Source organism: Neovison vison, chromosome 8 (genome assembly GCF_020171115.1).
Source record: "Neovison vison isolate M4711 chromosome 8, ASM_NN_V1, whole genome shotgun sequence".
NCBI lineage: Eukaryota > Metazoa > Chordata > Mammalia > Carnivora > Mustelidae > Neogale > Neogale vison.
In genome coordinates, this window is record NC_058098.1 from 16,778,325 (window position 1) to 16,802,204 (window position 23,880).

General features: G+C 45.7%; 1 protein-coding gene across 3 annotated transcripts in view; it reads left to right on the forward strand.

Annotated features, from left to right (window-relative positions):
• Positions 1–7,885: 7,885 nt before the first annotated feature.
• The window catches only part of PTPRT (protein tyrosine phosphatase receptor type T), an 804,817-nt gene continuing 788,822 nt past the window's right edge, over positions 7,886–23,880 (forward strand). For 2 of the 3 annotated variants that reach the window (XM_044263018.1, XM_044263019.1), the window contains exon 1: positions 7,886–7,994. In XM_044263018.1, the coding sequence (XP_044118953.1) occupies positions 7,970–7,994 (25 nt within the window). In that variant the 5' untranslated portion in view covers positions 7,886–7,969. The remainder of the gene's footprint in view (positions 7,995–23,880) is intronic. The other variant, XM_044263017.1, reaches the window with a different exon arrangement.

Genomic DNA, 23,880 nt, shown 5'->3' on the forward strand with positions numbered 1-23,880 from the left:
ATCTCTACAACGGGCCTGTATGTATGTGTGATGTGTCTCATGGGGTGATTGGGATAATTAAATGGGCTACTATTGGTGAGCACTTAGAATAGTGTCTGGCCTATAGTTCAGCACCCGACATGGGGTGTTGGTTGTTACTTTTACTCAAATTTACTTGGGATTTGTGTCTGCCCAGTAGCTTTGTGTCCACATCTCTTTGACCTTGTGCCATGATTACCTAGCCCCGCCGGCATTGTGCCCATTACCCCCGCTCAGTCCCTGTTCACCGTGTAACCTTGAGCAGCCGACTTCTCTTTCTGGGTCTGTTGCCGGTGCTCTCATTTCTCCTCTTAGGACTCCTTGGCCCGCACGTGTCTCACCTCACTCTTCCCCTTGTTCGATGGCCTGAATGGTTTCACCTGGGCTCATCCCTTTTCTTCCCTTCACACTCTGGGTTCCGACTTTTCCTCTGTACTGGGCATTTGCAGGACCAGGGTAAATGCTCTTAAAAGGTCCAGTCTCAGGGTGAGTTCCAGATCCCTACCATGCTCCACTGCCTCCACAGGGTTCATCTTGGCCCCCAAGGGAAGCCTAGTGGAAGATGCACCAGAGCCCACCTTCTGGGGTCTCAGCCTGGCTCCCCTGCCGCCATGTAGTCAGCCATTCATGGAACAATAAGGTCAGGCATAGACGGTGGACTGGATGCTGAGCGAAGAGATATAGGGTGTTCCCCTGCTTTCATGGAGCTTTGGGGCTTGGAGTTGGAGGGACACAGTCCTGTGGTCCCATTTCTCCCTTTCCTGGGGTCCCCAGTGCTGGATGTACCCTTAGAGCACCTGGAGAGGAGGATATTGAGTGGGCTATGAGGGTTTAGAATTTTTGGTCTATACTTACCAGGGGATGGGGTGTGACGGTTTCATCTTCCTCATGGCCCGTCACCTTGGTGGTTCATGCTTATGTTTGTCAGTCAAAGTCATGAGCTTTACTAGAAGGGGCATTGACCATGTAGAGCAAGTGAAGGCAAATTTCTGCCATTTTTAAAGATGTTCTGTCCAGTTTTCTCTCTTTTCATGCTCCACCACTGGATGTTACAGGCACAGCTTTTTTTTTTTTTTTTTTTTTTTTCTTTTCCTTTTTCTCCCCTGGTAACAGGTAGCAGGATGAAACTTGGATTTTCTGAACACACACAGTGTTCTAAGAGCAGCAGGGCTGAAGCAATGGAAAATATTCAGACTTTGGTACCATTAAAGCCTGAGACTAATGTCTTGACTTTACTACTTCATGCAGGTTAGTTTACTTCACTGTAAAATGGGTACATGCAAGATGGCCTGACCTGCAGGGGCGGGTATATGCGCAGTGGCCAATAAGAGGAGATGATAGTATTGTTACTGCTTTTTGTGGGGTCATTTCTTTCCCCCTGAAATTCCTAGTTGGGCACATCCCTTAGTAGCTCAGAGGACAAGTTTTCATGTGTAAAATGGAGAAAGCAACACTTCTTTCTTAGAGGAGGTGTTGGCATACAACAGTCCTTGGGTAAGAGCGGGCCTACCACCTGTTTTTGTAAATAAAGTTTTATTGGAACACAGCTACATCCATTTGTTCATGCATTGTCTCACGGCTCCTTTCACTTTATGACGCCTGAGTTGAGTGGTTGTGACCGAGACTATGGCTATAAAGTTGAAAATTTTTACTGTTGAGCTTTTTGCAGAGAAAGCATGTTGATCCCTGTCTTAGAGAGTGGTGGTAGTTGGACTTACCTCCATTTGTGTACACACATCTATAAATCCATACTTACTCAGCTCAAGTGCAGTGCCTGGCATATAGCAGAAGCCCAGGAAATCTTTAGTTCTTTTTCAGAACTTAATTCTGTTCAAGAAAATACAGGATCATATCTGAGAAATGCAGAGGCAGACACATTTATGTTTTTATTGAATTCTATTCCTTTCTCATTTTCAAAAGAAGAGCTCATGTTTAAAAAAAAAATTCTGATTGGCACTATAAACTTTATTTATGCTTTAATGTATCTTAAAGTATGTATCCTGCACTATTTTTACTTCCCTTACAGATGCTGATATGCGATACATTACCAAACCCAAATGGGTTTTCGGAATCCAATTTCCTAGCTACAGTTTTCCATTTCTCTGTTGACTTTTTATGTTTGGCTCACATCAGTGCATCTGGGGCCTTTGTCACATTCCGACCTCAACCTATCCAGGGAAATCGCTCCTCTGCCTGGGTGCTGGGAGGTAGGGCTGGGTCCTTTGCCTGCGGCTGCACTGCCCCATCCTTCCACGCGTGATGTGGGTCTTCTCCAAACCAGGCTCTGTGCTCTGGAGGCTGAGCCTGATTCCTGGAGTGGGAGTAGGCTAGGGGGGTTTTTTTGTTCCCCTCTCCCTACGGATGACTGTGGTGAGGTTGACCTCAGTTAAATGGGTCTGCCTGTTCTTCAAAATTGAATGAGGTGAGCATCCAGATGGGAGTCTTTTGGGGATCTTTCCAATCATTAGTCTTCCTTAAGTAGCCTGCTACAACCACCTGCAGAGAGACGGCCAGGAGCTTTCTTTGGTCAGGCATTAAGGACCTAAGGAATTGCATCAGGAAAGTAAACCCCATTTTTGAGAGTATGAGGACCAGCAATGAGACTCAAAATTATCAAGTGTTTACATGTCTCATGCCACGGGTCCAGGGACAGCTGGGCTCTCCCTTCTCCTCTTCTTGCTGGCTCTCAGGAGCCAGTGCCTGGCTGGTGGCCTGATTCTGCATCTCTGTGGCTCCTAACACTTCCCAGGTCTCGCTGAGTCTCTGGAATCCTTAACCCTTCCCACTGCAGAGTTTCCTGAGGATCCGTGATGCACACCAAAAAGCGGAGGCCCCGAAGCGAGGAGGAGATGTGAGCTGGGGGGGCTGTCCCAGCTGCAGTGTGGGCTGCTGTCAGGATGTTTCATCTTGAGCTCATAACCACTCTTCCTCAATCTGTTGGCAGAGAGGAAGAAAATTCAGGGAGGATTGCTTTTAAAAAAAAAAAAAAAGAAAAACCCTGAAGTATATTTTTTCTCTTAGATAGCTTTTAAAACTTGTCCCTGGGTCAAGCCAGATGACTCTACATTGAATCCTATGGAGTCCCAGTGAGTAGCTTTCCCCCTGCTTGTATGTCTGGGTCATACTTCCGATTTATGTTGAGAATGGCTGTGAGGATCAGACTCATGTCATTGGCCGTGCACTCCTTGTGTGGATGTTGTTTCAGACACTGTTCTTGATGGGGAAAGGGATTTCTGCTACCATTGGTCTCGGTGGAGAAGTTCTTGTGTGGGCTAAGCACTTGGAATGGTTGCAATTTCCCTGTGTGATTTGGCTTTTATTTTATGAACACAGAGTGTCCAACATCTGAACAGATTTTTCCTTTTTCTAGTGGCCTTTGGAAGCTCAGAACCAAATACCTAACTCCCTTTTAGCAGGCAGACATGTAGGAAACTTCTTTTTTTCTTTCCCTGTTCTCGATTGTTTTTTGCTGTCAGGCTTGACGTGCTGGATTTCCAGCTTCTGTGTTCATTGAGCCACCGCGGGACTGTGAGCGGAGGTGCTGGAGTTGCTGGAGGGGAGTTCGGGGATCGCTCAGACCCCCTCCTTTGAATGGGATCTTAGGGCTTCAGCATGTCCCTGTGAAGGTGTTCCTCGCATTTTTGCACCTTAAGTGTATGTTGGTTGGACTGGCTTTCCCCTGCGCTCTGCCAACTATATGAGCATGAGAATTCTCTATGTCGATTCTGTGCCTCTACACAGTACACATAAAAAACAAAAAACAAAAACAAAAACAAAACAAAAATAAAAAACCTTGTTAAATGTTTCTAGAATAAGCAAAGGAATGCATTCTAATGGAGAGACCCAACCAACCACCTTGGAAGCCCTTTGTCTGCATGATCCTCTCTCGTAACCTTCCAAGTGAAAGGCTTGGTCCTTGGTTTGGGGGAATACATTCTTTCTTTGGTCTATTAGAGCATGGATTGTGCGGTTAGATCACCACAGAATTAATCTTGGCTCTAACACTCCCTTCTATGTGAGTTGAGAAGGCCACTTAACCCCTCTGTACATTAATTACCTTGTACTTATAATAAGGATAATAACCTGCCTCACCAGGTTGCAAGCATTAAGTGAAAGCAAATGAGATAAAATATGTAGTCAGTGTCTAGTGTAGGGCCGGGCATGGAGCAGGTGCTTGAGGGAGAGCGTGCTTCTTGCATTTGTCAGGGTGCAAAAGCTTCTGCTGGGGTCATGTTTAACCCCTGATCCCCCTGAGGGATCAGCAACATAAGACAAGTTGTTACTCTGCTCTTGGAAGGTTAATACTGGTACGGCTGCCCAGGTGACTGGTTGGCTCTCTTCCAGCACATGTCTCACATCATTTTTCCTTTGATGCCCCTGCCTTCCCTTATAGTTTTGAAAGTCCTCACAGCAGGGGCAGATGAGGAAGGCTTTTTGTAAGAATCATTTTTATGGGCCAGTCATGCCACATGCAAATGGTGGATATCACTTTGTTACATGCAGTTCTAGGGCTTCCTACCTGGTCTTCCCCAGATGGAAGTGGCTTGGAGACACAGTGCTCTTTTTTTTCTCTTTTTTCTTTTTTTTAAAAATAGAGGTAGGGAGGAGCAAAGGGAGAGGGGGAGAGAGAGAATTTTTTTTTTTTTTTTTTTTTTTAAGATTTGATTTATTTGAGAAAGAACACACAAAGAGTAGGGGGAGGGGCAGAGGAAGAGGGAGACTCAGACTCTGCAAGCAGGTAGCCCAACATGGGGTGCTGTCCCAGGTCCCTAGGGTCATGACCTGAGCTGATGGCATATGCCCAACCACCTGAGTCACCCAGGTGCCCCATCTCATGTGTGCACAAGAGAGAAGACCTACACAGTTTGCCATACAGGTAGCGTGGTCTTGGCCAATCTTTCCTTCTCTAACCCTGGAGGCTGGTCTTTGTTTAGGATGCAGAAGTTTCTCGTGGACACTGGAGATGCTGCATGTGCCCCTTGCTTATCAATTCCAGCACGTCAGGATTTGTTTTCCGTGGCATTGACCTGATTCATTTGTCTCTCCAGGCTGGGCTCCTGGCAAGTGATGGCAGGGAGATTGTAGAGGAAGGAGGTTGGCTTTCTGGAGAGCAACACACCTGCTGCCCTCCCTGTTTTTAAATTGTAAGCATAGTGGGTGTGGGGCATTCATACTCTACTGCAGTTTGGGAAGATTGTAGTGATTTGGGAGGATCACTTGGGGGTTGCCACACAGACCACTTGGGGAGGGAGCTTCCTAGGTGGGATGGGAGAGAGGCTGAACACAGGGGGCTCTATGCTCACTGTTATTGTTACTTTGAAGCAGAGCTTTGTCTGTGTCAAGTGTCCCGTCGCATTATTGGTTCAGTCACTCAACAGATACCAAAGCCCTACTATGTGCCAGAGCTGTTCTCAGCCGTTCTGATGCATACTGTCTAGTGGAAGCTGATCGGTTACCTTCCTCCTTGCCTTACAGAGGCCCTCCTCCTCCACCGTACGTGGGCTGATGTGTCCTCTCCTACCCTTTCCTCTCATGGCCTGGGCCTCCTGTCCTTGCCTGTTGACCTTTGTCCATGCACACTGGTCACCGCCCTTCTTCCCTCCGTTCCCTGGATTACCAGCCGCCCATGGCTGCTCTGTGTGGCCAGCTCTTTCCCAGGAGCTGGGTGGAGTGGAGGGACAGGAGCACCTAGGACAGGAAACTGTTTCTGGGACCCCAAGCCCGTGGTCCCCTCTCACACACCCCAGCCACAGCAGCCTCTGTGGCACGATGCTGAAATGCATGCAGGTTTCTTTATGGACTTTTTGACTGTCAGTCTGTCTTGCTGAAGAGTGATAGCAGGCTGCTTCTACAGACTGCTGAATAGCCAGGGCCTCGGGCTCTGTTGGATCTGCACCAAACAATTGTTGAATGGGGGCACCTGGGGGGCTCATTCCGTTAAGCGCCTGAATCTTGATTTCAGCCGAGGTCAAGATCTCCAGGTTGCGAGACGGACCCCTGTGGTGGGCTCCGCACTGGGCGTGGATCCCGCCCGAGACCCTCTTTCTCCTCCTCGGTCCTCCCCACTCCCTGCTTGTGCTCCTGGGCTCTCTCAAATAAATGCATCTTTAAACAACAACGATTGTTGAATTGAAGGATGAATAAACCAAGTTCTATATTTTAGTTCCTACCAAAGCATCAGCCAGTTTCCTCACAGGAAATTTCTTACTGGCTGTCACCTTCTGTGGGTTTCTGCTTTTTATTGTTTCTTGCATTCCTCTCTTCCTCTCCTCTGCTTTTTAATCTAGATATCTACACAAGACACCCCAAATTCCTGTTGCCTTTTTGGACTAAGTTATTGAATACTCTCTACTCAAGCCCAAAGCCCTGTATTAACAAAGTAGGTCCAGCTTTCCTTAACCCAGCCAAGACTCCACATTGGGGTGCTAAGGGCCAGCTCTGCCGCGTTCTCATTCATAGCAAGGAGGAAAAGTGGAGAAAGCCTTTGGAGCCTTTGACAATGTAGGTTTTTTTTTTTTTTTTTTTTAAAGTGGTGTTGTGACTGTCTTCCATTATTATACCTATCAACGGGACTTCCACCCCACTAAGCAGAGGACATCCCAGGCCTGGGTGCAGAGAAGGGCTTTCGTCCTTGACAGCTGGTGGAGAAGGTGCTGTGATGTTAGGGGAGGCTGTAGACACAGGCTGAGGCTAGTGAGGGATGGCTTCTGCGTGTGGATCAGAACCACGTGTGCCTGGGTGATGGGGAAGCAGGAGTGTGGAAAGGAAGGGAGATGGTGTTGTGATGAGACCTGAGCAGCAGGGAGATGGGGAGGCAGTGGCAGAGCTGGATTGGGTGTGAAACTGGGCCTGGGAGACGAGTCCAGAAGCTGCTATAGAATGCTGTGTCCCACCAGCTCACCCTGGGTGTGCTTCTTCCCCCTTGGACCCCTCCTGCTGGGTCTGCCGGAGCCCTGATCAGTCCTCATTCAGGATGTCACGGCCCCTGTTTCTCCAGGCCGACCAGCATTTCCTCCTTGGAGCCCTGGTTCTGTGCCCTGCATCTTTGTCAGCATCACTTGGAAGGGACCTCCGGCCCCCTGAGCATATGCTTAATAAATCCTTGTCAGAATTGAATTGATACAACTTCCTATTAAAATGGTGGATGACTTTAAACACTGTGAACGTTGGCTTTACTGTCTTCCCAGTGTACGATTGTCTGATTCTTCCACAAATTTGATTTTTTATGCCATGAAACAGGAGTTTTCACCAACTCCTTTCATAGGGCAGGGGACAGATATGGGGGATTTATTCTGTGCCACTTACTCTTGGCTTTGTCACCCCATGTCATCCTCGTGGTGTTTCTGTCCAGTGGCTCTTTCCCTCCATGTCACAGGTGAGGAGACTGGGATGTGCGTGCGGCTGCCGCTGGCCCCCATCTGCACGACTGAGATCTGAGGCTGGCCTGGCCGGGCTCTGGAGCGGGTGTTCTCTCTGCTGTCCCCAGGGTCTCTCCCTGTGGCAGGAAGCAATCACAGAGGCATGCCCTGGCATTCATTTTTCCTGCTTAGAATGAGACATCGCTGTTTACTTTCTCAGGAAGGAAGATTGAAATCAATGTAACTGGCCTTATTAACTTTTTTAAATGGGGGGGGGGGTTGTGTGTGCACCTGCAGATACCAGCACCTTTCTCGAGAGCACCAAAGCAAATATAAAAATCCAATTTGCTTGCCTTTTTTTTCTTTGTTTTTTTTTAAATCTCCTCCGGAGTTTAACATTCAGAGCTGTAAATGAAGAGCTGACGAGACGGGGGTAACGTACCAAGTCTCAGGCACAAGGATGTATTTACCCGTATCTCTTTTTGTCTGTAGGCGGCTGTTCCTTTGATGAGCACTACAGCAACTGTGGTTATAGCGTGGCCCTGGGGACCAATGGATTTACGTGGGAGCAGATTAACACGTGGGAGAAACCAATGCTGGACCCAGCGGTGCCCACAGGTACGTGACCCACGGGGTTGGAGCATGTGTTGACGATGACTCACTTTTGGGATGACTTGTGGGGACAGACTTTCTTAGGGATCGGGCTGTCTGAGAGGGCGATAGACTGTTTCATTGGTAGTAAGTTTCTCATCCCCAGGGGTATTCAAACCAAGGCTGAGTGAATTCTTAAGGTAGGGGGTAGGACTCACATGTCACCGGGATTCAGGAACCTTTAGCATTTCTTTTAGTTCAAGATCCTAAGACTTAGGTACAAGTTAGGGCGTCCCCTGGGTTTTGCTTGGGAACCTAAGAGTAGTTGGATTTTGTAGGAGAGAAATTCTGAAGAATGAGGTCATTCCTTTTCTTCCAGGACACAGACACATAGCTTGTATATATCTAGGGAAACTGGCACAGTCAGAGTATTGCTCACAAAGTTAATGTTCTGACATCCCGAATGCCCAGCTTATCCTTGACCAGCGGAGCTAAAGGGCTAATGTACCTTCCTGATGGATAGCTGCTTGCGGCAGGCGTATGAGAGTGAAAGCTGATGTATTCTAGGGGAGATACGCTGGGAGAGGAACGCTCAGAGTACATTTGGGGTGGGTTAGGCTTGGGTGAGCGGACTCTTGGAAAGGCTTACCTAGGGACCTGAGCTGGGAAGTGTTGCCACTCTGGGAACAGGAGGGTCATCTCTTTGAATGTGTGAACCCAGGGTCAGCGGGAAAGATGCCAGGTTATTGGAGAAGCATCGTGTCTGTGGTTCCTCCCTGCCCAAGGGCTCCCTCAAACCCACATTTGTCTTATTTTTTCCCCCAAGATCTTCTGGCACTCTTCCTCACTTTGACCGCTAAATATGGGAGATCTCAGACTTGTTCTATACTGTTTGCATGTGTATTAAGTTCTGCAGAGAAACAGAATGAATAGGACATAGAGAGAGATACATTTAAGAGCAGATTTAGTATGGGCATTGGTTCAGACTGCTGAGCAGTGCCGTGCTCTGTGGTCTGCGAGCTGGAGAACCAGGAAAACTGGTGGTGTAATTCAGTCCGAGTCTGAAGGCCTGAGAATCCAGGGCTGATGGTATACACCTGATAGGAGTTTGAAATCCCAAAAATCAGGAGCACTGATGTTTGAGGGCGGGAGGAGACGGGTGCCCTTAGCTCCAGGAGAGAGAACAAATTCACCCTACCTTCCCATTTTTGTTCTGTTTGGGCCCACAAGGGAGTGGATGATGCCTCCCTAGTTGGGGAGGGCCCCTAGGCCTTATTCAGTTTGCCGATTCAAATGCTAATCTATTCTGGAAATCCCTCCTGGACTCTCCCAGAAATAATGTTCTAGCAGCAATTTGGGCATCTTGTAGCCCAGGGAAGTTGACATACAAGAGTAACCATCACACTCTGGCTGGCCTTCCCCCGCTCCTGTGCCTTCATTTGCCATCAGACCTCTTGTATGAACTCTACACCTACACCTGCACTGCCTGGCTGCCGCGTCTTCTGGCCATGCCCTGGGGAGAGGGGTCTAACAGGAGGCCACTAAGCTGGAGACAGAGAAGATGCCCAGGGATGTGCAGGTAAGGGTGTGGCCTGCATGGCCTCAGTGACTGTGAGTTTGACTCCAAAGCAGGTTACTGGATGATTCTGTATAGTTCGAGTTAAGGGTGTAAATTGTGTAAATTTTTCATGAGTATAGATACCAGCCCCAGGTGAAGTAAATCAGTGTGACGGTACAGAATTGAGCTTTGCATATCTGGTAGGATCTTGCTTGGCTGTGAGCAGAGTCGCCAACACGACACGTGCCCCGTCGTAAGGTGACCGCGGGACAACCTGTATGCCTGTCGCCCCATCGTCATTTTTAACACGGCTGACTTTATTCTCAGAAGTGTCTTGGTTTAGATGATAGAATCTCTCATTCTGTTAGGGACCCACAGAAACCAGAACACTCTGCTGAAATGTACCACATGCTCCGTTTTGCCTGGCCATCTTTGTGGTTGGCGGGATACCTCCAGATCTTCTGGTATGTGCATGTGTTTTGCATGCACACATAATTTCTTCCTGCCTCTCCTTAGCCCACCTGTAGGGTCTTGTAGGCTCTCCAAACTCCACAGCTCCAGCACTGAGCTCCTGATTCCCATCTCCTACTCCCTGTGCGCTTGCTTTGCCACGTTTCTTGTCAGGAAAGACCACTCTCCATAGAACCTTCTACTCCACCTCATTCTCTTGTTCTACCCCTCTGTGTCTCAGCATCATCACGGTTTTCTTGCGATAGCATTTCCGAGATTCTTCGGCTTGGGTCCGTTCTTTCTGCTAATACTCCCACTCCGTCCGACGCTTTTTCTCAACAAGCGTGTCACAACAATGCACGTCACAGTGGATGTTGTTCGTTCCGTGTATGTTTTACCCCCAGATGAGACATTCTTTGTGCCTGGGGACCATGACAGTCCTGTCCATAGCTTTATCTTCATGCTTAATACAGTGCTGCATCCTACCTGTTATGAACAAAATAACATTTCTTTGGATGGATGCATGGATGGATGGCCAAATAGCCTTTATCAAGTGTATTTTACCTTTTTTTTAAATTATTTTTATTTTTTTAATTGAAAGATTTTGTTTGTTCTCTGTTCCTTATTATTTCTTTTTTGAATTGAGGTACAGTTGACATACAATGTTATATTAATTGTGGGTATGCTACGTAGTGACTGAACAAGTCTGTATGCTATGCCCTGCTCACCCCAAATGTAGCCATCATCTGTCTCCATATACTGCTCTTATAACACCATTAATACTCCCCGTGCTGTGCCTTTCATCCTCGTGAGCTGGTCTCATTCCATAACTGGAATTCCGTATCTCCCACCCCCCTTCACCCGTTTTGAGCATGCCCCTATTTTCCTTCCCTCTGGCAACCATCGGCTTATTCTCTGGACTTATGGATTTGATTCTGCTTTTTGTCTCTTCATTTGTTTTTTCGACTCCATGTGTAACTGAAGTCAGATGATATTTGTCTTTCTCTGACTTATTTCACTATCAAGTGTTTCTTAAATGGAGAAATGAATGATTAACTTCTGGAAATGCCTTTGGGCCCTCTATTACCTGATGAAATTTTCATCTTTCATCATTCGAGGTGAATTCATTCAAGATGAATTTTTCATCTTTCCTATAATCTTTCCATTTTACAGATCGGGAAACCAAGGGTCTGAAAAGCTGAGAGACATTGCTTTTCCCACCGTGCCAATCTCTCTTCCCAAAGGAGTGACTCCTGCTTCTAATCTTGATTTTCTCAGCCCCTCATTATGGCAGAGCGTCATTTCATAAATACTGGATTGTGCTAATACAATCTTCTGAGCTTTTCTAAATAAAGGCATTTGATAATGATCACTGAAATTATTCTGTCATGATGCGCCGGTGGATTTCCACGGCTCTGTGTGCTTCTTAAGCAGAGAGGCATGAAAGTGAATTTGGATTAGGCAAATTGTTTGTTCTCCTGGGCAAAAACTGAAATCTTACTTTCCTTCTGTATAACCAGCAGTTTCCATCCTTTGGAAGTCTGGTTCGAGTCTGTTTTTTCAGATGTTCCACAACCTTTGACGGATCCCCTTCTGTGTGACAGACCGTGCTGGGGTATGGATGGATCACACAGTGTCATTCTGGCACTTAGTCCCTCTGCTGGCTTCTCCTGGCACATGGGTCGAAATCTGAAATCCTTGCTACAGCCTGCATGATCTAGTGTCCTCTCCAAGGCCTTTTTCTTCTCCGAATGCCCCCAGACACACTGGCTCCTGTCGGTTCCTTGGAGACTGAACAACTGCCGCATCCTTTCCTGGCTCAGGACATTTGCACATGCTGTTCCCTTTCACTGGAATGGTCTTCTTCGCTTTCTGCTTGGCCAGTTTCTTCAGGCCTCAGCTCAAATGACTCCTCAGGGGGATGGTCCCTTGCCAGTCTGTGTAAAGAAGGAGCCCCTCCTTGTTCTTCCCATAGTATCTTTTTCTTGGCTTTCAAAGTTCTTGATGTAAACATGTTTCCAGACCAGCTTATCCATTCCTATGCTATAAATCAGTGACTCTGAGCCCTTAACCCCACTGCCTCAGTTTCCTCTTCTTTAGCATGGGAACCAGTAGGAGAGTTAAACAGAATGATGCCTGTGTGAGTGTGAAGTGTCTGCACATAGTAGGGTTTCATCGGTCCTGGTTGCCTGCTGTTCGGTTCTGGTTCTTACAGTCTCTGGAACTGTAAGTCTCAGTTCTCCTTAGAGAACCTGCCCCTTCCTTCAAGTTCACCTGACCCCAGATGCTGTTTTACCCCAGTGCACTACCCAGCAGGTGGTCTGCACAGGTCCTGAGGGACCAGAGAGGCATTTCAGTACCCAGGGTACTTGCTGCCCCGAGGACTTGCACACCTCCTCTATCTGAGGGTAGATAGTTAATTCAGTGCTGCACACAGTCCCTCTCAGAGTCTTTTCCTCATCCCTTTCCATGGGCAGAGCCCTTGGCCTGGCATAACAGGCCTCAAAGTTGGTTTGGCCCTGACCTCATCTTCATTGGGGCTCCCCTAGAGGCGTGGGGGTTGCTGTACCCACAGAGCCTCCCTGGAAACCTAGGTCTGGTCCCTGGCTCTTCCTGCAGGTGCCTCTGGTTTCCTGCCTTCCCCAGCCTTGGCATAGTGTCCACGGGTCCACCCTGGGAGACAGCCTGAGGCCCAGTCGGGGTGGGGAGCTCCTTGGGAGCTGGAGAGAGATTCAGGACCATAAGTGTCCTTTTGAAAGGGCTGAAGCCAGAGGCAATGGGGCTTGGTAGGCGTCCCTCAATTTCTTCTGCTCATAGGCTGTTTAGGTGTCGGTATGAGGTAAGGCTGACTCTCAGGCTGAAAACCCACGTGTGCTAGAAATGTTGCCTTTGTATCAACTTATATGTCCCCCTTCCGTAGGGATTTGCAGATGTCCTGGACTTTAACAGGCCAGGCTGTTGTGGTTTCCCCTTAGAAGCCCACTGTCCCATTCCCATGGTCCCTGTGGGTCTAGTAATTCTCCTGCTGCTCTCCAGGCTTGGATCCCTTGTGTGGGTCCAGCCAACCCAGGAGCATCATCGAGCATCCTTTCAAGAGCTGGTGCCACAGAGCAGTATGGGACCAGCGGGACCCATCCCTCACCCTCCTCACTGGAAGAGTCTCTCCTCACTTTGGAAACCCCAAAGGCACGACTTCGTTGGCCCGACCCTTGTTGAATGCCTCATCTCTTGAGTATGTGTAAGCATTCAAACCAGAGAGGAAAGAAGGAGCCATTGACTTCAGGCTCCTCCTTCTCTGCATCTTGCACAGATTTCTAGAGCAGAGACATGCCAAGATCCTCGTTAGTTGTCTGACTGGAAGGGGCAGATGTTAGGAAACATCAGAGAAAACACACACACGCATTCGCACAGATGGGTGTACTGCAACCAGTTGGCCTGCTGCAGAGGCGGTTGCGGTCTCCAGGTTGTGGTGCTGTTTCCCTTTATGCTACTGGTCCCTGGCGGCCCTCACACAGTAGGCTTGGTGGAGGCAGAGAGACACAGACACACGGGGGAGGTGGCCCCGTGAAGACAGAGGCAGAGATTGGAGCCATGCATCTATAGGCCACGGAATGCCTCAGACTACCAGCAGACACCAGAAGCCTCCTTCCCTGGAGCCTTCGGAGAGAGCAGGTCCTTGCCAGCCCCTTGATTTCAGACTTGTCGACCCCTGTTTCTCCAAGAGGATACGTTTCTGTTGTCTTAAGCTGTCCAGTTCGTGGCAATTTGTTATGGCAGCCCTAGGACACTGTTCCTGGGGCCGTCACATACCTGTATCCTGATCCCATCACCTTGTCGACAGTAGGACTCACAGAGTGCTGAAGGGTTGGAGCCTTTCCTTCCCTTGAAGAGAACTGACATTCTTCTCTGTGTTGATTCTAACCAAGAATTCGATTAGATGAAATGTGTAGGAAAATCCTTCATGGGCCACCAACCTGCGAGTTCAGGGATCGTGTCTCCTCTTTCTTTGGAGAAAACTAAGCCCCAGAAGGATAAAGCGATTGGTCCAACCTCATGTAAGTTCTGTATGAAAGAGGAGTGAGGCTTCAAGCCCGGGGTAAACATATGTTGCATATGTGGCAGTGTCCCCGACTAAACATCTTTTCAAGTTGTTTCTGTTTAAAGTCGTGATCTGTGATTGCGAAAATAGTGTATATTCATTGTAAAGAATGATCACAGTAGAGGTAGCGAGGAGGCACAAAGTAAAAGCCATATAGGCACACACACTTACATAAATCTATATTTTTCTCCTTCCTGCTATTTTTAAGCCTTTCCCCATGTCCTTAAATATTCCTCAAAAGCATACTTTCTAAAGGCTTCATAGTTTTCCATTACAGTGATGTTTCTTGATTTATTCAAGCACGCTATAGTGTTGCATATTTAAGTTTTTTGCAGAGTTACCCACTCCTGAATCACGTTGCAGTGAATGTTCTCATACATAGATCTCCGTGCTCCTCTGGCGCAGAAGTGCTCCCATTCGCCTTCATTTGTATGGATTTCTGTAGTCCCTGGTGTACCATGCACAGAGTGACTGTGTATTACTTTTGACATCTGAGAGAAGAATATCATCCGTGTGTCAAACATGGAGTCCTGGATACTTAACTATGAATTCATGTAGGGAACCTCCGTGGTACGTTCTGAAGACATCAACACAAGTCAGGAGATGGGCCACGGTCCCCTTGAGTGCGCCGTGTTCCAGCCCTTCAGGCACTGGTTGGAGACGTTCTGAGGATTAGCAGGAATGATGCTCAAAATAGTAATCAGCCAGAGAGCCGTCCAGGCACTGACAAGTCAAGATGGACATCGGCTGTAAGAGCAGATTGGGATGGGCGCCTGGGTGGCTCAGTGGGTTAAGCCGCTGCCTTCGGCTCAGGTCATGATCTCAGGGTCCTGGGATCGAGTCCCGCATCCGGCTCTTTGCTCAGCAGGGAGCCTGCTTCCCTCTACCTCTCTCTCTGCCTGCCTCTCTGTCTACTTGTGATCTCTCTCTGTCAAATGAATAAATAAAATCTTTAAAAAAAAAAAAAAGAGCAGGTTGGGCTCCCCAGTGCTTCTTTGCCGGGTAATGAGCTGCTTTGTTGTCTGCTGCTCACCTAGCTTCTGTTCTCCTGGGAGGTGGGGCAGTGGACGTTTGCCCCGCAAATATTTGAATTGTTCTTAGTAATAATTGAACTTTATCGCGATCGGATCGGCATCTGTCTCCAGCCTCAGCCTCCCCTTCTGCCCTCTCTGCTTCCCATTCTCCTTCTATATAATCATGTGAGGGAGGCCTTTGTGTTCTTGTTTTGGGAGTCCAGCCTCCAATTCTCCCTGATTTTGAGAATCTCCCACTATGGGGCATCTTGGTGTGGAATGTGGAACTTGCTGGAAGGTGAAGTTGCCAGGAATTTACTACATCTGGCAGCGTGGGTGTGGTTGGACATGCGGTCTGGAGGCAACCTGTTACCCATTCCTGCCCAGGACTTTCCATCTAGGGAGAACAGGCCAGAGGCCAGAAGCCTGTGCGGTGGGGTGTCCAGTGATAGGCATGTTGTCTGAGCCACAAGAGATACTGAATGAGGTTGGCACACTGCCTTCTTCTTGGTTCCCTAGAACTCCCTTAATTTTTGCTTATTTTTCAAGGCTATATCTAGCTTCCTGTTCATGATGAGCCTCCCAGTCTTCTAGAACATTCCATTTTGGGAAAGATTGTCCTAGTTAACTTTTCTTGTTTTCAGCCCCAAACCTTGCAGGTCACACCATCATGCCTTTGGCTAGAAAGGCGTTTTCCTCTCTCCCTTCCTCTTACATCAAAATGCTGGACATGGTGAGTGCTATGAAATGTGTAAGCCTGACGATTCACAGACCTGTACCCCTGGGGCAAATGATACATTTTATGTTAATAAAAATAAATAAAAACAACAACAAATGCTAAACAGATTTCACCTCCTCCAGGAGGGCCTCCCTGATTCTACCCACATGGAATAGCCTCTTCTCTGTCCTCTGTGGCCGAGTTTTTACACCGATGATTCCTCCCTGAAGCTGTGAGCTACTTGAGGGCCTGGGCTGCTTCTCAGTGCTGCCTTCTCTGTGTTCTGCATTGGGCTTGACACAGGGAACGTGATCCATCTACAGACTAAGTTATCATTAGGGGTAAGCGTTGGGAAAGTCAAGAGCAAGCGGCTGTAGGGAAGTTTTGGGAGAGCCCTGGATGGGCTGCTGCTGCTTTCTCTGGCATGTTCGCGGCGCTCGGAGCATCTGCAGCTTTCCTATCTGGAGTGCCGCCTCTCAGCCTGGGGAGGCTACCATCACGATGAGCCGTTTGGTCCCAGGGTCTGGCTTGTCGAGCCTCTTTTGCTCTAGAGTTGATCCTTGGGGCAAATGAAAGGATCTTGGGGATTATCCCTTCCTTCACTCTGGGGCCTGGCAGAGACCCAGGAGTGTGCGGATCTGCTTGTGGCACATGTAAGAGGCTCCCCATTGTGTGGGGAGTATGATATGTCCCCAAACCGCCCTACTGTTTCTTTAATGCAGTGCTTACATTGCAACGATCGGGAAGTGGAGGCCTTTAACCATCCTTAATCACTTCTGATATTATTATTGATTGGCTTAAAGCTGTGAGCTCTTAAGTTCCCATTTAGCCACTATTAAGTCAATACATTTTTTCTTCCCTATTGAATGATAAATATTATACATTCATTTTTAAAGAAATGCTGAGCCTATCCATATACGTTAACTCTCTCTGTCACCATCTCCATTCCCTCAAATATCACGATTAACAGGTCGATGTGTATCAAGAAAGAGGAGGAGGAGGAGGAGGGGAGGGGAGGGGAGGGAGGGAGAGTATATGGATGTGGTTATTCGTCATGATGATAGGAGGGAAGCAGTATTTATGTGGTGCTTCTGATGTGGCAGGTACTATCCTAAGTACCTTAAATGTATTCCTTAATCCACTAAGAATGCTCTGATGCAAATACTATGATCTGTATGTTACAGATTAGGGGGCTGGTGTCACAAAAAGCTTCTGTGACTTGCCCAAGGTCATAGTTAGCCTGTGGTGGAGCCAGGATTGGCCTGCAGGCAGTCTGTGCCCATAGTCCCTACTCTGGACCACCTCACTCTAGTGCCTCCTGGGAATGCCAACCATGAATCAGGTTGTGGTTCCCAACAGCTGTGTCATTACCTTCATAGCACCCACTTGGATCTAGCGTTCACCTGCCAGGGCTGCATGGTCTTTCGCCAGAGGGAGGCACCATGTTTATTTAACATCCAGGAAATGGCAGTGGGAGAAGAGAAGGAAAAGCCAAAATGTACCCACATGTCCAAATAAAAGACAAGATCTTTGTCTCCAGACAGCTCTTGGAAAAATTCTTATAGGGCATTTTTATATTATGGGACGGTCTTTCGTGTACTTTGGAACCATAAAATTAATTAGGGAAACTACATTAACCTATAGTGACCCCAATCAGGGTGAGTTTGGGATGTTTACAGTGATAACAGAATTGCTAGGGGCAAAAAAGACAAGAAATTTGAAGACATGCCTAGTGTATTATTCTGAAGGATATGAGCACATGAGAACAAGTATAAGGATGACTTGGAAAAGCAGCAGAAGGGATCTTTTTGATGATGAAAATATACATGGGTTAGTAACTGGGAAAATAGTCTTGTTCTAATATCCACATGGATGCTCACCTTGATATCCAGCTCTCTGTGATATCCAACCTCAATTCAAAAGTCAGCAAAACATAAAGACAACCTACCGAATGGGAGAAGATATTTGCAAATGATCCAATCTGATAAGGGGTTAATAGCCAAAATACATAAAGAAATTATACCTCAACACCAGAAAAGCCAAATAATTTAATTAAAAAATGGGCAGAGAACTTGAATAGACATTCTTCCACAGATGACCTACAGCTGACCAATAGACACATGAGAAAATGCTCAAACTCACTAATCATCTGGGAAATACAAATTCAAGCCACAGTGAGAAACTTTTTTATATCGGTCAGAATGGCTAAAATCAAAACCACAAGAAATAATGTGTTGGCAAGGATGTGGAGACAATAGGAACCTTTGGGCACTGTTGGTGGGAATGCAAATCGGTGCAGCCATTGTGGAAAACAGTATGGAGCCTCAGAAAGTTAAAAATAGAATTACATGATCCAGTAATGCCACTACTGGATATTTACCCAAGGAAAACAAAAGCACTAATTCAAAAAGATACAGGAACCTCCTTACTGTAGCAGTATTTACAATAGTCAAGATATGGAAGCAACTCAAGTGTCCATCAGTACGGGAATGGATAAAGAAAGTGTGTACACACACTCATACACACATACACGCTCACATTGAATTATTACTCATCCATAAAAAAGAAGGAAGTCTTGCCATTTGTAACAACATGGGTGGAACTTGAGGATGTTGTGCTAAGTGAGTAAGTCACAGAAAGACAAATATTCTATGATTTCACTCAGGTGGAATTAAGCAACAATAACAACAAAAATGAACAAAGAAAAACACAAACAAAAAACCAGATTCTTAAAAACAGAGAAGAAACTGGCAGTTGCTGGGGGCAAGGGAGTGGGAGAATGGATGAAATAAAGGAGATTAGAATACGCTTATCATGATAGAAATGTATAGAATTGTTGGGTCACTATATTGTACACCTGAGACCATTATAACATGGTCTGTTAATTATACTAAAAAAAATTCCAAAGCATTGTTAACTTGTACCTATAAACAAAATACCTGAACTATATTTTCTGGACTATAAAAAATTTAATACATCTATGGTATATGTACACAATGGAATACTATGCAGCCATCAAAAGAAATGAAATCTTGCCATTTGCGACAATGTGGATGGAACTAGAGGGTATCATGCTTAGCAAAATAAGTCAATCGGAGAAAGACAACTATCATACGATCTCCCTGGTATGAGGAAGTGGTGATGCAACATGGGGGGGTTAAGGGGGTAGGGGAAGAATAAATGAAACAAGATGGGATTGGGAGGGAGACAAATCATAAGTGACTCTTAATCTCACAAAACAAACTGAGGGTTGCTGGGGGAAGGGGGGTTGGGAGAAGGGGGGTGGGGTTATGGACATTGGGGAGGGTATGTGCTTTGGTGAGTGCTGTGAGGTGTGTAAACCTGGCGATTCACAGACCTGTACCCCTGGGGATAAAAATATATGTTGATAAAAAATAAAAAATTAAAAAAAATAAATAAAATAAAATAAAAGTATTATGGATTGAAAAAGAAATTCAGTAGTATTCAAAACCAACTTATTTCATCCATTGTCTTAAAATATTATCTTAACTATCTAGCAGAACATCTTTGAAATATAAAATAGCACTGGGGACCTGATGTTTCAACAGTGGCAAATTCCTCATAATGATATATTAATATTCTGATAAATAAAAGTGAGTTGTAGTAAAAAAAATGTAATACATCTAAATGTTATAATCAGAGGTAAAGGTGTTGTATATAGGTGTCCTTCAGTCTAAGAAGTGCTTGTTCCAAGGACAAACCCAGATTCCGGTGGTGCAGGTGACAAATGCAAGGGATAATATGTGGGAATGGATCATAAACCCCTATTTCGTGACTGAACACACTTACTGGGTGATGTTCTAGTTCTACTAGTGGCTGTTACTTTTTTTTTTTTTTTTAACCAGTTTAATACTTGTACAGAGTGGTACTATGAACGATCCCTATTTTACACATGAGGAAACTGAGGCTTAGAATGTGGAGTAACTCACCCAAAAGTTAGTCATAAATGGAGGAGCTGAGATCTGAACTCAGGCACTCGTTCTCCAGAGTCTGTGCTCTGAACCGCTCTGTTTATAACACAATCTCCCATTTTATGACATGATTTTAAGTATGTGTCCTTACATCATATCCCAGGCATCTTAAGTAGACATCTGACTAATTCATCTACATGCTGAATATTTCATGTATTTAAAAAGCCCGAAAACTTTTTGTGGGGTCTTCAGCCTCGGAAAGAAGGGAAATGTCCTACTTTTGGGGCATTGGGGATTGACCATCCTATGAGTTTGTTGAATGGAGTAAGCCATCATTGGCCACCTCAATGGAGACAGAGTAAGCCTGTCGATTGTTCTGGATAATTTGTCACAGACCTCAATCTGGACAGCAGAGGTGACTTGCACCATGACTTGCAGTGTTTTGCTGTGTCTACTTCAGCCGCTCCTGAGACCAACAGGCCAAGAGGAAGATACTGCCCAGAATCCGCACAGTTCTAGTGATGCCAGCTCAGTGGAGAGGGTGAGGTTTCCATGGACTGTTTGTTTGGTTTAGCTGCTGTTCTGGGGTTGGGCTCCTCCAAGCGAACACCTTGTTGAGTATATGGATTGTCTTGTCCTTAGGAAAAGGATTTTCTTTATGCTTTGAATACTACAGTAATTTGGATTATACTTACACATTATGAGAGGTTTGATAAGAAAAGTATGGTTTAGCAAAAATATAGTTTATCCAATTCAGTGCAAATAAGATGGCTCTTGTGTGACTCCATAAAATAGGGTCCAATAATCTGGAAAATCCCAAGAACCCATTGTAGTCCCATTTGGGAAAGTCCCAGAACAGTTGTGTCCAGCATGGTGGCCACTGGACACATGAGGCTTTTGGGCGCTTTACATGTGGCTACTTCTATACGTGTAAAATGCACACCAGATTTTTGAAGACTTCGTATGAAAAAAAGGATGTCAAGCATCAATTAATGCTTTATATATTGGTTGTCTGTCAAAATGATTATATCTTAGATATTATAGATTATATGTTAGATATATCTTAGATTATACTTTAGATCTATATCATTATATATAAATTATATTTATTTATATCTTAGATTATATCTTAGATATATTTTAGCTATAAATAAGATTATATCTTAGGTAAAATCATTAAGATTTAATCACCTTTCCTTTTTTTTTAAATCTTTTAAAATGTGGCTACTAGAAAATTAGAAATTAACCTGTGTGGCTCACATTATGTTTCTATTGTCTAGCACGATCCTAGATTGTCAGATTTTTATTGTGTCGGTTGTACCAGTTAGGAATGTCTCTTTCATAATAATAGTTAGCATTTATTGAGCACTTACTATGTGCCAGGCACTTTAAATGTCTTTACTCCTGAATGATTAACAACAGACCAATGTGCTCCCTATTTTGCTCCTGGGGAAACTGAGGCACAAAGAGATTAAGTTGCTCCTAGTCACAGAGGTACTAAGTGGCAGAGAGTGGACTGGAATGAAATCAAGCCCAGTTCAGTGTCTCACAGTGATGCTCTCAGGCTTGCCACCTTTTGACACATGGACATGGGACTGTGTTCACTTGACCCTTTGAACCTCAGTTTCCCTGGTGAGGAGGAAGCTGGAACATCTCTGAGGCCCCTCCAGTGCAGCTCTTCCTGAGGTTTCTTTGTGCTGCCATGGGAGCCATGGGAAAATGGTGGGGCTGGAGTAGGCACTCTGTCTTCTACCAGGCTGTTCAGTAAGCCTGGCCCTCCTTACCTGGTGGGGAGGGAGACAATCCTCAGTGTCTGTCCCAGCTCTGCCACTAATATGGGACTTGGCAGTTCAGCTCCTTTTCTCTGTGCTTCCCTGCATCTTTTTCTGTGAATAAGTAATAAGTAAGGAATCCTGGATTTTGGTCTTTGCTCTGCCATGAACATGCTCTATGGCCTTGGACCAAGCATCATCCCTTCCTAGGTCTTATTTACCTTATACATAAAATCAGGAGTTAATTTCTTCTGACTCTGGTGGTCTTTGATTTGTAATTTATGATTCAAGAAGGAAAGGATACTTTTTAAAAGATTTTATTTATTTGAGAGCGAGAGTGAGAGAAAGAGTGAGCGTGAGCAGGGAGAGGAACAGGCAGAGGGAGAAGCAGGCTTTCCATTGAGCAGGAGCCCGACGTGGGGCTCGATCTCAGGACCCTGGAATCATGACCTGAGCTGAAGGCAGGCACTTCACTGACTGAGCCACTCAGACACCCCCCAAAGGATACATTTTTAAAAGGGAGAAATTTAGTGACACATTTATAAAATACGATGTCTGTAAAAAAAATCCTTTGGTCTTATCCCCTCATCGGTCTGTCTGTCTTTCTGTCAATCATGGTAGCTGGAAGGAATCAGCTTGACAGGGGAATTTGTCTTCATGAGTGTGCACAGATGGGCATAGGAAGATAAACCTCCCTGTCAACCTTCCTCCGTTCTCAGAGCTGCAGTGATCTACCCCAACCCTTAAGATCTTGTGTACATCTTCAGATTTTATTTTCCTGTGGTCGCCAATCAGTGAAACATTTGGTCACTTTAGAGAAATTTCCCCATTCTCTTAAGAAAAGACTTGCCCTCCTCCTGCATCACGCCCAGTCCGTGCAGTGTTGCCGCTGTGCTCTGTGCTGATACATGCCGCTTCAGTTTTGGAAAGCAGCCATTACCGTAGCAAGCTGGTTTTTAAACTTTGCTAGAATCTGCCAGTGTCTTTTAAAAATGAGTCCTCTCCCAAGCGTTGTGTTCCTCATCAAGAAAGCCAGGGTATATTTTCTCAGAATTCTCAAAGCATTACTGGTCACTAGTGAAGCAATTAAAAAAAACTACGGATGAACAAAAAGCCTGTGTTCTTTGTTAAGAGTCCTGAGAGTTCCTTTGGTCAAAATAAGATTTAGAGCTTCTAGAAACCTTCTCAGCTATAGCTGCTATCATGGACTGGCATGAGGAATCTGTCATTTGGGGATTAAGTAAGAACGCAGAAACCGCTCTAGGTTTTTGAATCAGGAAGGTATTTAATGTAGGGCATTAGAGGCCTAAACCTTTGGAAACCCGTATAGGGTTAAGTGACTTTGAACAAGGGTGCTAGGACCACGCAGTGAAGAAAGAATGGTCTCTTCAACAGGTTGTATTGGGAAAACCAGAGGGAAGGATGCAGTTGGATTCTCATACCAGACCATCCACAAAAATAAACTCAAAATGGATTAAAGACCTCAACCTAAGACTGAAACTATGAAAGTCCTAGGAGAAAACAAGAGACTGAAACTATGAAAGTCCTAGGAGAAAACAAGAGAAAAGCTTCATGATGGATTTGGCAGTGATTTTTTTAGATAAGACAACAAAAGCAGAGACAAAACAAAAATAGACAAGTGGGACTACATCCAACTTCAAAACTGCGAATCAAAGGAAATAGAGTGAAAAGGCAACCTGTAGAAAGGGAGAAAAATATTTGCAAATCATGCACCTGTGAAAGGGTTAATATCCTGACTGTATAAAGAACTCTTAAAACTCAACAGCAAAGCACCCAAATAACTGGGTTTAAAAATGGGTAAAAGGGCACCTGAGTGGCTCAGTGGGTTAAAGCGTCTGCCTTCGGCTCAGGTCATGATCCCAAGGTCCTGGGATTGAGCCCCACATTGGGCTCTCTGCTCGGCAGTGAGCCTGCTTCTCCCCCCCCCCCACCTGCCTCTATGCCTGCTTGTGATCTCTGTCTGTCAAATAAATAAATAAAATCTTAAAAAAAAAAAGGGCAAAGGACTTGAGTAGACGTTTCTGCAAAGAAGTTATAAAATAGCCAGCAAGCATATGAGAAGGTGTTCAACATCACTAATCATTAGGGAAATGCAAGTCAAACTAACTGAGCTATTGCCCAGCATACAGTAGGATGGTAGTAGTAGTAACAACGAGAATAATCAAGAGAAAATAATAGACACTGGGAAAGATTCCAGAAAGTCAGAACTCTTGTGCTTTGTTGGTGGGGATGTAACATGATGGAGTCACTATGGAAGACTGTATGAAGTTTCATCAAAAAATTAAAGATCACTATATGATCTAGCAATTCTACCCAAAGCAGGATCTCCAAGAGAGGGACGCACACCCAT